General features: G+C 40.0%; 1 protein-coding gene across 7 annotated transcripts in view; it reads left to right on the forward strand.

Moving 5' to 3' along the window:
* NBEA (neurobeachin) overlaps window positions 1-15,592 on the forward strand; it is a 545,308-nt gene that overhangs the window by 343,775 nt on the left and 185,941 nt on the right. Inside the window, exon 1 of one of the 7 annotated variants that reach the window (XM_084768713.1) lies at window positions 14,430-14,572. The exons of 5 other annotated variants lie outside the window; for them this stretch is intronic. Coding sequence is in view for 1 of the 2 variants with exons in the window: in XM_084768712.1 (XP_084624838.1) it covers window positions 14,603-14,642 (40 nt within the window). In the remaining variant the exon portion in view is untranslated. Of the gene's footprint in view, window positions 1-14,429; window positions 14,643-15,592 lie in introns of those variants that run through there. One more of the 7 variants, XM_084768712.1, reaches the window with a different exon arrangement.

A 15,592-nucleotide genomic window follows, 5' to 3' on the forward strand; every position in this document is an offset into this window, starting at 1 on the left:
AAAAGGAGCAGGGGACAGGAAAATGGGAAATATTCCAAGGAGGGATATCTACAAACGAGTAAAGGGACAGTTACAAACAATCAGGATTGCCACTTCTTCCAGTCCTGTTTGCCCCCTAGGCTGCTCCTGAAGTGCTTCTTCAGATGAAAGAGGAAGTACCTGCCAGTGGTGACTGCAAAGAGCTCCTTCAGTAAAGCAGATTTAATTGAAAGCAGACTATTTTACGCTCAGAACATCAATATAAAACAAAAAAGAAAACCAAAATATATAAAAGTCAAACTGTTGTCTGAATGTGCTTCATTAAACCCTGAAGTATGTTTATATATGCTGAAGTCTGGCAGGGTTCAGACCACCAGCCACCTTGTAGACCTGCGATGCTGGGTAGGCAGGTGAGGATGCCTCCTTAGGACAAAGCTGCAAATGCCCAAAGACCACCTAGGACAAACTGGAATTACCTGTATTCTTTCTTCCTTGTCAAATAATTGTAATATTTCTACCTTCCTATGGATAAGTGTTTCAAATCCTTTCTTGCTTTGGGCTTTGACTATGCACAACCTCTGCAGTGGATTTTAGTGAGAACTGTTTTTCATTTATCTATGTGGTAGAAACAAGTGTTTCCAGGATCAAATGATGTTTTAGTCATAATTGCTGAAGACTTGTTAACTGAGAAATCCTCTTTCAGTTTCTTTAACAGTGAGTGTTATCTCAGAGGGTGAAACATTCCTGGGCTCTGAAAGCCAGACTGAGTCAGCTGTTAGTGTAGATTGTGACTTTGGAGACCACAAGCCTCAGTGGGGGCAACAGAAGTGAGGCAAAGACAATGGACCTCGTGCTTAGTGGAAATGTCTTGTGTCACTTGATCTTTCTTTATCTCCTAAATCCAACCACACGGTTTAGATTATAATAGAGCTGTACTTCCATGATGGGAAGGAACATTTGGCTGTAGTTCAGATTTCATGGCATTATTTTCAGTTTATTTGATGTCTCAAATAAAAAAATTAATTTTTTCTTTAAATGAGTAAACAATCAAAGTTGGATGTAATTTTAAGGAAACAAAAGACAATAGTTGTATGTCATAACGATTTTGAAAGCTTGCTCTGTGGTTTTATTTCTAAAACTTTTAGTTGACCTTTTTCAGTTGGAAAATAGCCTTTGCAGTGATGGAGTTTTCCAAGCTGTTTAGTAACACTAATGAGTTGAATAATTTATGAGGTTGTCATGTGCAAAAGATTCAGTATGATTTGACACAGTCTCTGGTGTTGGAATGTGATTAATAAAAACCTAGAGGCATGTAAATTTTTTTGGTATTTAATGTGCTAATGTTGCATCAACTGAATGTGTGATTTACGTGGTTTTTAATGGTAAAATCTCTTTCAAGTGAAAATTTGATGATTAGGAATTTTACAAGCCACAGCAGGGGAATTACATAAGAAAAATATTTTAAAACTCATCTTCTCATCTGCATGGTTTATTCTTTGGGTAAAATTTGCTAATAGGTAAGTAATTGAAATAGCAGGTTGTAAGTGTTACATGTCAAAGTAAAACCTAGATTCATTAGCTGCTGGTATATTTGAGTGTGTAAAGATACTGCCTGACAAAGAATAGGCCAAACTCTTAGTAAGTTTGCTTCTCTTTGTTGACTGTCAGTCATCATTTGGGCTTCTGTTTTCATTCCATAAAATTACAGTGGAGCTACATTTCATCAAAGCCTAAAATCGCAAGTGCTTTATGTCTGTGATCAAAGACATCATCTTAAATAGGTCTGATCTGGCACTGCAGAAGAGGGCAGGCTGCCTCAGCCTGAGGGAGAAAAAAAAAACAGAGCAAAGATGACAAAGTTAATCAGTCATTTCTTTGGCAATAAATAATAAGATAGCTGAGAACTGCAAATGAGAACATTCTTAGGTTCCTCAGAGAAGTGTCTGCTTAACACCTGATTTATCTAAGCTTGTGAAGTCATCAAGTTATGACCTTGATATACAGAAAGCAGCTCTGTAATGCGCTGGAATTAAATCAGCCCTGCTGCGTGCATGGCTACTGTAATGTGTTACATGCAGTCATCAGGAAATACGAAGGCACTGAGAGTGAAAACAGTGCTGTGCAGCACTACAGCCATGGAGGAAAGTAAGATAGTATCTGTCTTCCTTCTTCAAGGGGTTGCAGTTATTACAGCATTTGAGAACCCACTTCGTTACTAAGTAGAAACATGCTAAACCTCTTGCTCTAGTTGGTGCATTATTAATTGGATCTCCATATTTAGAATAAAAATTAGTGGTTTGAATTAGGTTCCAGTAACTTCATGAAAAATTAATGATGCTGATGTTTTTAGGATAATGAAAGACCTGCAGGCAGTTGCCTGCCAGGTCTTCTTGGTATCACCTCATAAGCTTAGTTTCCTACCCTTGTCTTCACCCTAAGATTTTATAGGTTAGTAAAAAGACTTAAGTAGATTTCCTAAAATGGGGTAATTAAAGCTACAAATATGCCTATAGTACCCATTTAGACATACATGACATTTCTCATATCAAAACTTTTCCAACAAGCTACCGATTTTTATGTTGAAGTTTCAAACACGTAGGCTTCAAGAAGACTCAAAACTTTAACTGTGCTAATTGAAAGGCACCTATTGAAGAGTTTTGTGTGTCATAGTGTTCTAGACACTGGGTTTGGGAACTGAGTATTTCTAAACTGCAGGAACACAGGAGACTAGCTGGCCAAGGGGGTTATCATTGAGTAGCTATGACTTATAAATTGCCTCAAGAGAAGATTCTGCATTTACCAGGTGAGCAGGGAAGAAGTAAGGGTAGAAAGGACAGAAATCTTCAAGATTAGAAATCACCAAGATGAGAGGGACGTGAAGGTGGAGGAAACAGAGACTGTCAATATGGGAATGGAATAGAATAGAAAGAAGAGAAGAGGAGAAGAGAAGAGAAATCACCAAGATAGGGAGGCTTAAGTACCTAACTTGATGGACTCAGTGATTTTGTTAATGACAGAATTTTAGAAAGTATTTGTATTTAAAGCTGGGGATATGACTCATTACGAAAGAAACTGACAGCCCTGAGCAAGTCTTCGAGTCAGTCCTTAACTATGCATACAAAATTATTTTTTCTTTTTTTTTTTTTGACTTTTAAAAATATTTTTATTAATTAATTTATCTATTCACTTTACATCCAGATTGTAGTTCCCTTGCTCCTCTCCTTCAAGTCTCACTTTCCCCTCTCTCCTCTGCTATTCCTCAGAAAAGGGGAGCCCTCCTACCACCCCAGCTCATCAAGTCCCATCAGACTGAGTTCCTCCTCTGCTCCTGTGGCCTGACAAGGAAGTCCTGTCAGGGGAAGTGATCGAAAAACAGGCACCAGAGTCCATGTCAGAGACAGCCCCCTGCTCCCCTTACTAGAGGATCCACACGAACCCTGAGCTGTCCATCTGCTGCAACTATGTAGAGGACCTAGGTCCAGTCCATGCATGGTCCTTGCTTGGTGCTTCCAGCTCAACAGGCCCCAAACAGGGAACTGTTGTAAAGCCAGGATAATAATCTTAAATTAAGATCATTCCCTTCTCGTTCAATTGAAAAGACTCCCAAGTGTCTTCCAGCACTGCAGTATGTATTCTGTTGACCTCTTAATTTCATAAATTAACTTTCCTTTGGTGCCATTTTATGGTGGTTGTGTTCAGCTTTATTTTAAAAATTGGTTTTAATTTATATAAAACTCTGTATGTGTTTTATAAACAGCCTAATCCTCAAGAAAGTGTTCATAAACACATGTACAATCAGAGGAAAAAATTCACACTTCCCGCCTAACTTTTGGCAATAGCTCTACCTCAAGACCCAGCTATACCAATCCCAGGCATATATCCAGAAGATGCTCCACCATACAACAAAGACATCTGCTCAACTATGTTCATAGCAGTTTTATTTGTAGTAGCTAGAATCTAGAAACAACCTATATGTCCCTCATCCGAGGAATGCATTAAGAAACTGTGGTACATTTACACAATGAAATACTACTCAGCCATTAAAAACAAGGAAATCATGAAATTTTCAAGCAAATGGATAGAACTAGAAAACATTCTACTGAATGAGTTAACCCAGAAGCAGAAAGGCTCACGTGGTATATACTCACTTATAATTGGATACTAGTCCAAAAGGCATTTCCCATGGAAGTCTTCATTTACCAGGAGATTGAGATAGATGTGAGGAAAACCTATTGGGACTTTAGGTGAGAGAAATGTAGGAGAATGGGGAAATAGAAGGATTCAGAGTGTCCTAGAAACCCACAAGATGAACATCATGAAGGGTGGACCTGGGCCCAGGGCGGGTTGCTCAAACTGCTACACCAACCAAGGACAATACAAGCAGTAAACATCAAACCCCTACTCAGATCTAGCCAATGGATAGGACATTCTCCACAGTTGTGTGGAGAGCGGGGACTGACTCTGACATGACTCTGGTGCCCCATATTTAGCCACCTCCCCTTGGTGGGGAGGCTGGTTGGCACTCAGAGAAAGAATACGCAGGCTACCAAGATGAGACTTGATAGTGGGGGAGGAGGACCCCTGGGTCATAGACCTAGGGGAGAGGAATAGGGTGAAAGCGGGAGGGAGCAAGGAATGGGAGGATACAAGTGATGGGATAACAATTTAGTTTTAATCTTAAGAAATTAATTAAATAAAAAAGAAAAGAAAAGAAAATAGCATCCTGAGCAAGGTAACCCAGACCCAGAAAGACATGCATGGTATGTACTCACTTATATGCAAATTTTAGCTATTTAGTACAGGATAAACATGGCTGCAATGCACAGACGTAAAGAAGATAAGTAACAAGGTGGACCCAAGGGAGGATGCTTGACTCTAACTCATAAGGTGAAACTGAATAGACAAAAGTAGTGGTTGAAGAGAGGGAACAAGGTAGGAGAGGGAGCAGAGAGAGAAATAAGGGCAGAGATCAGACCTGGGAATAGCAGGGGCAGGAGGACAGAGGCTTGCAGAGAAAAGAGAAACTGAATGGGGGCATCTCTGTAAGTCAGAGTATGCCTCTGGGAGGATATGAGGGGAACTATAGATGGGACTCCTAATAGCAGGGGCCATGGAGATTGAAGAGGCCACCCTCTAACTAGACTAGACTCCTAGTGGAGGGAGGGGAACACCACCCACCCACAAAAACTTTGATCCAAAATTTACCTTGCCTGTAAGATGTGCAGGGATAAAGATAGACCAGGTAGAGCAAAGATTGAGGGATTGTCCAAGCCAAGCCCCACCCCATGGAAGAAAGCCAATCCCTGACACTATTAATGATATTTTTCTATGCTTGCAGATAGGAGTCTAGCATAACTGTCCTCTGATGGGCTCCACCCAACAGCGTTCTGAAACAGATGCTGAGTTTCACAGCTGAGCATTGGGTGGAGCATAGGGAGTCTAGTGGAAAAGTGGGGGGAAGGATAAAAGGGCTAAAAGTGACAAGAGCCCCACAAAAAAACCAGAAAAATTGTTTGTATTTTAGATATTTCATATTCTCAGGTAAAATAAAAACCACTTACAAACCAAAGTCAGATTTTTCTATATATCCCATTGGCTCACTCATGTATTTGTAGTTATGTGCTCATTAAAACTCAGTCACTGATTTTCTGTTGTTGTTTTTTGTTTGTTTGTTTATGAAGTCTTTGTATAACATTTAACCACATCTTTGATCAGTTTTGGAAACTGAATTGAAGGATGAATTTTCTAAAGACATATCTGGAAGTGTGGCACTTTTAAGATTTGAAATGAGTTGTTGATGTTTATGCGTTATTCTACTTAGAGTATCTTGAGATGCTAGAGAGAAAGCTAGGGCAAAGTTTGGCTAACGTGCAAAGGGAAGCATATTCCTTCATAAGTTTGCTTATTTTATGCCAATTTCTGGCAACATCCACACAGAGCTGTATGTGTAATACATGTGCATAGTATAATAGATATTTGCCTTGCAGTGCTGTGAGCTCCATAAAGGTAACATGTCTGAGTGGCAATTGAAAACATAAACTGAATTTATCTAAATCAGTGAATAGAGTCAGCATGTGGAGAAAAGTTACTCGTTACACAGAGTAGCAAACCCAAGATGGAGACTAGTGCCACCTAAAGGAACAGAGGTTCATGCTGTGGCGAGATAGCATGAAAATGAGACTGTGAACAGCCAGAGGGCTGTTGAAGGATTTGTGTTTAGGATGACCTAGTGATGCAGGTGGAGCTAAAGCTCGCCATACTCTGTGCGCACTTGGACACTGGGGAATGTCTCCTTACATTGGGTTTACCTGATAGTATCTGGTAACTCTCACAGTATGTTAACCCATGAATTTGTAATAATACAGGACACCTTAGTGTTATTGATGGGCTGTGTATATTGTATCACTTGTCAAAACAATGTTTTGTGGAATTTTTTGTCATTTTTTATGTATTTATTCATTATACTGGCTTTTGCTTATGTTTATTTTTGTATCTATTCACTCATTTATTTTTTTTAGTACTTCATGGATCCCAGGATCCCATGCATGTTAGGAAGCATTCTCCACTAAGCTACATCCCAACTCTTCTTATGTTTTATAAAGTGCTATTCAAACAGTCTGCACATCATTGGCACCCTAGCTGTGCTTTGTTTTAATAGTAAAGAGGAAGAAGCTAGTTACCATTTTCTTTCCTCTGTCTGAGCTCATTGTTTGCCTATCCAGAGCGTCTTCTTCCCCTTTACTAGGAGTCTGAGATGCTTAAAGCAAATTTCCTATGTTGCTCTAGGAATTGCCCCACCCTTTCATGCCATCTGCTCCATCTTTATACCATTACAAGATTAGCTAATATTCCAGACTTACATTCTGGTCCTGCCTACCCCTCTGGGCAAAGATTTAGTGGGCTTCTTTCTTCTCCAAGTTCCTGCCCAAGCCCATCCCTCTCTTTTCTTCTAGAGGAAAGCAATGCTTAAAGAAGAGGGAGCTTGCTGACTGTTCTTGCATTTCAATACATGTGGCTCCCATCACCATTCTTCTGTGCGCTTTCTCAGGGCTCAGACCCCGCAGTGAGCTCAGGCACACAGTCAAGGGAGCATCCTCCTGACCTGTATAATACTGAGCTCCAGTCTCACCCAAGAGCAGTGTTGGTTTTTCCTCAAGTACAATGTGCCATGTGGCTTTCAATACAGCAAAATCCTATTCTAAATAATTCTTCATCACCCTAACTTTATGGCTAGTCACAATTCTAATGAGAGATATCTATCTTAAAATGCTGAGTTGATATGACAAATATATTTTTAAAATATGCTCATCAAATTTTCTTTAAAAGCATAGAATATTGTTTTGTGTGTTGACTCTATTAGATTATTAACATTTCTAGTTATATTGTGCTTAAATTCACTTAAATGCAATAATATTTCCTTGCTCCTTTTTAATTGCATTTTTCTCCTTCAAAATGCTGTTTATGAATATCCCCTTTGTTGGTCTGCTCTAAGAAATATTGCTTACATATGAATATTTTGAATTAGGAATAAATGAAATTCTGTTTTTGCTGTCAGAACCAAATTGTGAAAATGTATTACATGTCTTTGAAAATCAGTATACTCTATTAGCAGGCCTGTCAATATAAAAAGTGCCTCCCATTTCCACCTCCTGCTCTAATAACCTGTGCTACTCTCAGGCAGTTCACATAATCAGAGTATATTGTCAGCTTACTGGAGTTGGGGAAGCATGAAATGAAAATCGCGTTAATATTGATCCAATTCTTTTACTTGCAAGTGTCCTTGGTGTCCTTTTCCACTGAGCAATAACTGTTGGTGTTAGGTAGCCATTTTCTTCTCTCCTCTTCTCTTCTTCTTCTTCTTCTTCTTCTTCTTCTTCTTCTTCTTCTTCTTCTTCTTCTCTCTCTCTCTCTCTCTCTCTCTCTCTCTCTCTCTCTCTCTCTCTCTCTCTCTCTTAAATTCCACTCAGTCGTTATAAGCATAACTAATCTGAATGAGGATTTTACACAAGGAATAATCTGTGACCAGTGAATCTTAATTAATACCCAGATTGCTAATACTGGTGTTTACTACACACTAGCAACATGTCCCTGCGGATGTTCAGAGGGCAGCCTACCTGAAGGGATGAGGGATGTCTGCACATTCATCCTTGGTAGAAATACAAAGGGTGCTCTGTTCCCATTGTATGCACAGTGATGATGTGCCATCAGTAATGATTCACGTCCAAGTGCCATTTCCAAATATTTTATATAATATCTATTTGTGATCACTCACTAAACTGTGTCAATAGTAATGAATTGTGGTGGGAATGGTTTTTAGATCCTCTTCATCTGCATGAAAACACTATAGCTAAAAGGAGCATTCAGGCTAATGAGCATTTACATCTGACTTATTAAACTTACCCAGTAATCGCTCTGCCTTTACATAAGCATGTGTCAGTTGCACACAGAAATTGTCTTGAGTGTGATCAGCCTTTTTCACTTGAGGGGATGTTCTTTTCAGTGAGTTTATGCAGGTAGGATGAAGCTTTCGGGGCACTGATCACGTACAAAGAGGAGGAATGGGCTTTACTGAGTGTTGTGGAGTTTTCACCATTGGGATTTCTCTGGGTGGTGTTTTTTCTGCTCTCTTTTTCTTTCTTCTTCCTTCCTTCCTTCCTCTCTCTCTCTCTCTCTCTCTCTCTCTCTCTCTCTCTCTCTCGCTCTTCTCCCCCCTTTCTCTCTTTCTCTTAGAATTCTATTCAGAGAAAGATCAGTTAAAAGGAATCTTTCCTTTTATATCTCCATCTTAGGAGGAAATATGTCTTCTATGTTTAAAATGAAACTCTAAAATTGGTTCTAACACTGAAATTACTTACAAAGGTAACATTTCCTCATAAGTGACTGTTATAGCAAATCTCCACATAAATGCTCATCCCACACATGCAGTAAGCGCAGCACCCAGAGTTGGGAGCAGTGTGCTTCCCTAGGATAGAAACATCCCTTTACCCATCACTGTCCAATGTGCAGAAGCATACGGTGCTCAGTAATGCACTGACACACGCATCCCATCACATGTGGTCATGTAACTGCACCTGTTGTCATTAGGTAAAAGTTAAATGATATTGTGTAGAGCTACAAAAAGCACCATTCTGTAAATGTATGTGTTGCTCAAACTTGAATTTTCAGGAGAAAAAAAATCTTTATTTTAACATTTCCCAAAGTATTCATATCACTGATGCTTTCATAAAAAGGTATTTAGGTTTGAAGGTTAATTGCAGTATTTTATCTGATACATGTATTAGGGTGGCTTTTCAAAACACATTGAACCAAAACAATATTGTGAAATTATCCATATTACAATTTCTCTTTTGAGAAGAATGCCCTGTTGTGAAGATAATTTTCAGATGTCTATAAACATTAGAATTTTCCACGTATACATTTAGGCAAAATTTAAATTAGGTTAAGTTTTCATTTTGCCAGCCTCCCTACAAAGACTTCCTTCAACAGATGGAAAAATGCTTTGTTAAACTTGTTTTTATTGAGAATTCATAAGGTCTTTTCCTTCAAATAACCAAGATTTTAAACATTCCTGTTGCTAACATAGCCCAATATAAAATTTCAAAAGCTATCAGAAATGTTGATGCTATGCTGGCCTGGTGGCACAAGCATGTGATCCCAGCAAGGCCAGAGGATGTGCTTCAAGTATCATTATTTCAAGGATGGCCAGGCCTTCCCTGTAAGCTCAACGCTGGCTTGGGCAACTTTGTGACATCCTGTATCAATTTTTTTAAAGCAATAAAAGGGCTTGGGACATAGCTCAGTTTTAAAGTGCTTCCTTAGCATGTGTGAGGCCTTAAGCCCTAGACTCCCAAAATAGGATGATGATGATGATGATGATAAAAATAATTTAAAAAGCATCCTCCCTTGGGCCCTTTTTACTTACCTTCTTTGGGTCTGTGCATTGTAGTATGGTGATCCTGTACTATATAGCTAAAACCCACTTATAAGTGGGTATACATACCATGTGTGTATTTCTGGGTCTGGGTTTCCTCACTCAGGATGATCTTTTCTAGTTCCATCCATTTGCCTGAGTGATCTCCTTGTTTTTAATAGCTGAGTAAAAGCATCTCAGTTTTTTCCACTGTGTAAAAGTATGACCATCTCTTTATCCATTCTTCAATTGAGGGACATCTACATTGTTTCTGGATCCTGGTAGGACAGCCAAGGCTAACACAGAGAGACCTTGTCTCGAAAAACAAAAAATAAATAAATAAATAAATAAATCTGTTATGAACGTAGTTGGGCAGATGTCCTTGTTGTATGGTGGAGGAGGGTCTAAGTGAGGATGGTTAAATCCCACTCAGAAGGGGGAATAGAATAGGCGTAGTGGTTGAAGGGAGGGAACAAGGCAGGAGAAGGAGCACAGAGAGAGATCTCTAAGGGTGGAGAGCAGGCCTGGGGAGAACGGGAGACAGGAGGACAGAAGGCCTGCAGAGAAAAGAAAGTCTCTGTGTGGGGCACCTCTGACAAGCTTGAGACCTAAGTCAGGATAGGCTTCTGGGAGGCTATGAGGGGACCCTAGCTGAGACTCCTAATAGCAGGGCCCATGGAGACTGAGGAGGATACCCTCTAACTAGACAAGACTCCTAGTGAAAGAAAGAAAACACCAATCCACCCACAAAATCTTCCACCCAAAATTTACCCGTCTTACTATGCAGAGATAAAGATAGACGGGACTATCTTTAGAGACTGAGGGAATGTCTAACCAACGCCTGGCCCAACCCAAGGCCCACCCCATGGAAGAGAGCCAACCCCTGACACTATTAATGATACTCTGCTATGCTTGCAGACAGGAGCCTAGCATAGCTGTCCTCTCAGAGGCTCCACCCAACAGCAGTGTGAAACAGACGCTGAGCCTCTCAGCCAACATTAGGCAAAGTGTAGGGAGTCTTGTGGAAAAGTGTGGCGGGGAAACGAAAGGTCCTAGAGGAGGCAGGAACTCCACAAGAAGACCAACAGAGCCAACTACGCAAGGCCCAGAGGGTCTTGCTGAGACTGAAGCACCAACTAAGGACCATGCACAGACTGGACCTCGGCCCCCTACACAGATGTAGCTGATGGGCAGCTCAGGCTTCATGTGGGTCCCCTAGTAAGGGGAATGAGAGGTGTCTCTGACATGGACTCTGTTACCTGCTTTTTGATCACTTCCTGCTGGTGGGACTGCCTTACCAGGCCACAGAGGAAGATGCGGTTTGGTGAGCTGCGGTGGTTGGGGGGGGGGGCAGGGGGGGGGCTCCCTTTTTCAGAGGAATAGGAAATGCGGGAAAAGGGAGCAAGTGTGGGACTGGAGAGGAGGGAGGAGCCTACAACCAGGATGTAAAGTGAATAAATAAATCAGTTAACAAAAATTTAAAAATTAAAGTTGATTCTTATATAACTTATTTAATAATAACTTAACAAATGCAATGAATAAAAAGATATTAGGGGAAAGTATTTTAATGCCAGCTCTCTGCACTGTGTTCCGTTTCAGCATATGAGCTGCCTATTCTTTGTTTAGGAATTATCTATTCTATACAAGCTTGGGATGCATTGTGCTTTGTAATGATTATGAGCAGACTGTGTGCATAAAGTCTAAAGTGCATAAAGGAAATCTCCCACAGAGCACAGAACACTGTCACTAGCTATGTACTAATGTTGGCCAAGCAGTACACTTAGGACTTCAGGGTGAGGCTGGTCTTACTTTCAATTATGAACCTCTCACCTTTGCCACATTTTTTCTCCCTTTTTATAAATCTTGCAGTAAAGCTTTAGCTTAATGAAGTTCAAAATGCGTAAGCATCCACTATCTCATCTTAATTTTACAGTAGCCCCTTGAGACTTAGGTTAGGAAAATGCTCATTAATTCTCTTTCACAGATTGGAAACTGAAGTTTAAAAATTGGTGTAGTTTTTTCCTAAATGTTTATTATGGATATAAAAGGAAAGGATAAAAAATGATAAATCAGGCAGCTGTGGTGGCACACGCCTTTAATCCCAGCACTTGGTAGGCAGAGGCAGGCAGATCAATGTGAGTTTGAGGCCAGCCTGGTCTACAAAGTGAATCTAGGACATCCAGGCTACACAGAGAAACCCTGTCTCAAAAAACATACACACACAAAAAATGATAAATCAAAGTTCAGTTTTCACATTATGAGAAAACTGAAGGATATACAAAGAAAAATAACTTAAGCAACAATGTATAGATAATTAGTTGGTGAGTTATAACAATATTATTTTCATGTGCTTTCTCATTGTTCCCACTTTACTCAATACCCCAGACAGAAATTAGATGCCCTAAGAAAGTGAGAGTGTGGATCAATAGAGCTCTTGCCTTGAACATCAAGGACCTGGCTTCCATTCCAAGTGCTGCACCAGAACTAAACAAAAGGGAGACAAATACCGCTAAGAAAATATCTTTTAAAAAACTTTTCAAAATAAATGATGATATATTATAGCATCCAAAAGTTTGATATTAGGAGACAAGCCAGATACTTTAAAAACTCACATCTGTCAGGCTTAAAGGACTTAATCACTAAGCCACCTCTTCAGCCTTGGGACTGCTGCTCTTTTTAGTATCCACAGTTAACTGTAGAATAATCTCCTCAATCAAAATAAATCATGTTTATTTTCCCTTATGGTATTTGTTTATCAATATAAAACAATATAACAAACTGCTTGGGTTTTTTTTTTTTATTTTAGACACTGATAGTGTCAACAGAAGCAGTATCAACAGTACCCATTCTGTCAATATATTTTAACTTAGTTATGTAAGATAATAAAAACTAATGCAATAATAATAAAGCTATATGGTGCTGGCATATAGCGAGATGCTGAAGACATTTTAGTTCTCCTGTCACTTTACTTTTAAAATATACTTTGTCAAAGCAGAAGATTTAGCTCAAGTGATAGAGAGCTTGCTAAAATACATGGCCGTGCATTCAATCCACAGTATGGGGGGAGGGGGAGTTAGCTAATTACCTTAATTAGCATATCTTGGGATTTGCATGGCTTCCTGTTATTAAGAGAACCTTATGAAGAGAGAAAGTCTTCAGGGCTACACTGTGTCTATAACTCTATGAATAAATCTACTTTCTGTGTTTTAAACATTATAGGAAATGAAAACATAATTTTGCATTTGACTTCATTTATCCACAAGTCCATGCTACTTTTTTCTTCTAAATTTTTTAATTTCCATGCCATTTTCATATTTTCTTATAAAATAAGCATCCTTGTCTCTCTTGTCCAGCTTCACTCGTTTTTCGTGATTCACATTTGAAGTCTAAGGCGCTCCGGTGGTTTGTGGCATTCGCTCGTTAATTTCTTGATGAATGGCTAAAGAGGCCAAGAAGTGCATTTGTTCAGCATGTCGTCTAAGACAGATGATCTCAAATAAATTCTCCTCTCAATCAGATTTTGATTTGTTAGGTGATAAACCAATTCTTTCTAAGGACAGTGTTTACAAGCCTTGTAATGAGACAGCCCTTTGAGACCTTACCTCCTTTCGCTGTAATGTTGATGGATGAAACTCTAATTCATAAAGGATATTGTGATTGAAAAGCACCTTTAAATCTCATATACTCTAATCTAGACAAATGTTTGCTTCAGTTCCACAAACCTGCTGGTAACACTTCAGCAGGGATCATCAGCTCTGTGTATAGGTACCAATTCCTTGGGCACATATCTTGAAAAGACTTGAATATTTGCTGCTTCAAAGCTAGAAGAGATCAGACTCAAAGCTTGATGCATTTCCGAACTCAAACCTCCTCCTGCTGCCCGTTCACTCTGGGTCGATTTTTATTGTGGTAACAGAGTCACATAAATCTGCGTTTTTTTTAACGTGGTAATGATGTAAGAAAAAACTCGCCTAATAGGTTGACTGAAACTTAAAGGGCTTTGCTATCTTAGTGCAAAGAACGTGCCTTCATTTACATAGATTTACGAAAATCAGTACTATTTTGGAACATTTGGGGAAATTTTGATTTAGAGATATCCAGAGATGATTCCTTTGCCTCAGTTCGCTCATTCAGGGTTTGTTAGTGCTTGCTCCTTCCAGTCTGATAAGTGCCAGGAATACAGAGAGCTATGTGATTCCAGTCATTCAAGTTGCTTCCAGGTATCTGTGGAGATAAATATGCAAGCAACTGCAATCCCTGGTGCCAGGTACTTCATCTGGTAGAATTATGAGATATGGGTAGAGCACAAGAGAAAGAGTTGACCAGTCAGAGAGTCATGGGAAGGGGATTGATTTACACCTGAACTTTGCCAGTCTCTGTGCATACCAACCTAGTGCCAGACCCTGTTGCAGAGATGGCATAGTAGCATAGAAGGCAGGCAACAGGAGATCCCATCCCTAGTATGTAACCAAAGTAACATCGGCTGTGACATCACATGGGGGTTACTTAGAACCAGATATCTGAAGGAAGAGAATTGTGAAGGATAACTAGAAAATAGAAGAGGAAAAGAGAAATACCCCTTACATTTGGTATAACATCAGCACATATCAAGATGTCTGTGAGAGCACAGCATATTCCAGAAGCTATCCTTGACCCAGTGCTGCTGTGGAACAGTGGGAAGAGGTGAGGTGAGACTGGCAATGAGAGGACAAGATGTCAGCTATGCCAAGGAGTCTAGGCTTTACCCTACAGTGTAAGTCTTACTGTGAGTGTTCACTACAGAGAGTGCAGAAACAGCACTCCTCAACATACTTGTATGTTAGCCATTCTGAGAAAGTGTTGGGGTTCATATGAGCCATGAATCTGGGAAAGCCTCCATACCAGGGAATGAGTGAAAGTAGTGCAGTAGTCAGCACCCCACAAAATGAATCCCCTCAGCTGTGAGGAGGAGCAACAAGCTAGTTAGCTGAGCTGGGGAGGCATGGCTGCTCTTATGCAGGTGAAGATATGCCTGCATAGTTATTTAGCATCGCATTAGCATCTTTTGTTAAAGGAAGCAAGTTCAAAATTTCTCAAATTACAGTCCCAGCAAGTAAAGGGATTTGAACTGTAACTCCCTCTCAGACATCACTGCTGTGTGGGGTTTGTGTTGGGATGAGTTTGAAACATTCCAGGCTCTGCCCTTCTTCTTGTATTCCAGAAATAAGAATCACCCAGGAGCGAATGAAAGAAGTACCCCCGTGTTACCTATGCAAAGTCTCCAATGAAGCATTGGTTTGCAATAGCAGTATTTGTCTCAAGTTTTTCTAAGCACCCAGGTCACTGTGTAGCTATCTGCACTGTGTTCACCATGCTCTGTTAAGGGCTGCTGCCCGTGAGGGCTTGACTGACAGCATGTCCCTATAGCTAGCTAGTGACACTCTGCAGTGCTCTGGCATAGCTGACCTCTTCCGCCTGTGTTTTTACTTTTTTGTGGCCTTTGAGTCGGTTTCTATTTAGCAAGAAGAATTAGCTCCCTTGTCTATCAAAAAGAAAAAAAAGAACATGAAGAAAAGGATTGAGTGAGAGAAGGCTCACATACTGTTTCCCAGTGCAAATCTTATAGCACCTCGCTGTGCTTCCAGGAAAGCAGTTGACTCTGCACTGATGGACTACTGTTGGAAGGCCTGTGAAATGAGCTTAGGAGTACTGGCCAAATAAATG

Source organism: Acomys minous (genome assembly GCF_964271855.1).
Source record: "Acomys minous genome assembly, chromosome: 19".
NCBI lineage: Eukaryota > Metazoa > Chordata > Mammalia > Rodentia > Muridae > Acomys > Acomys minous.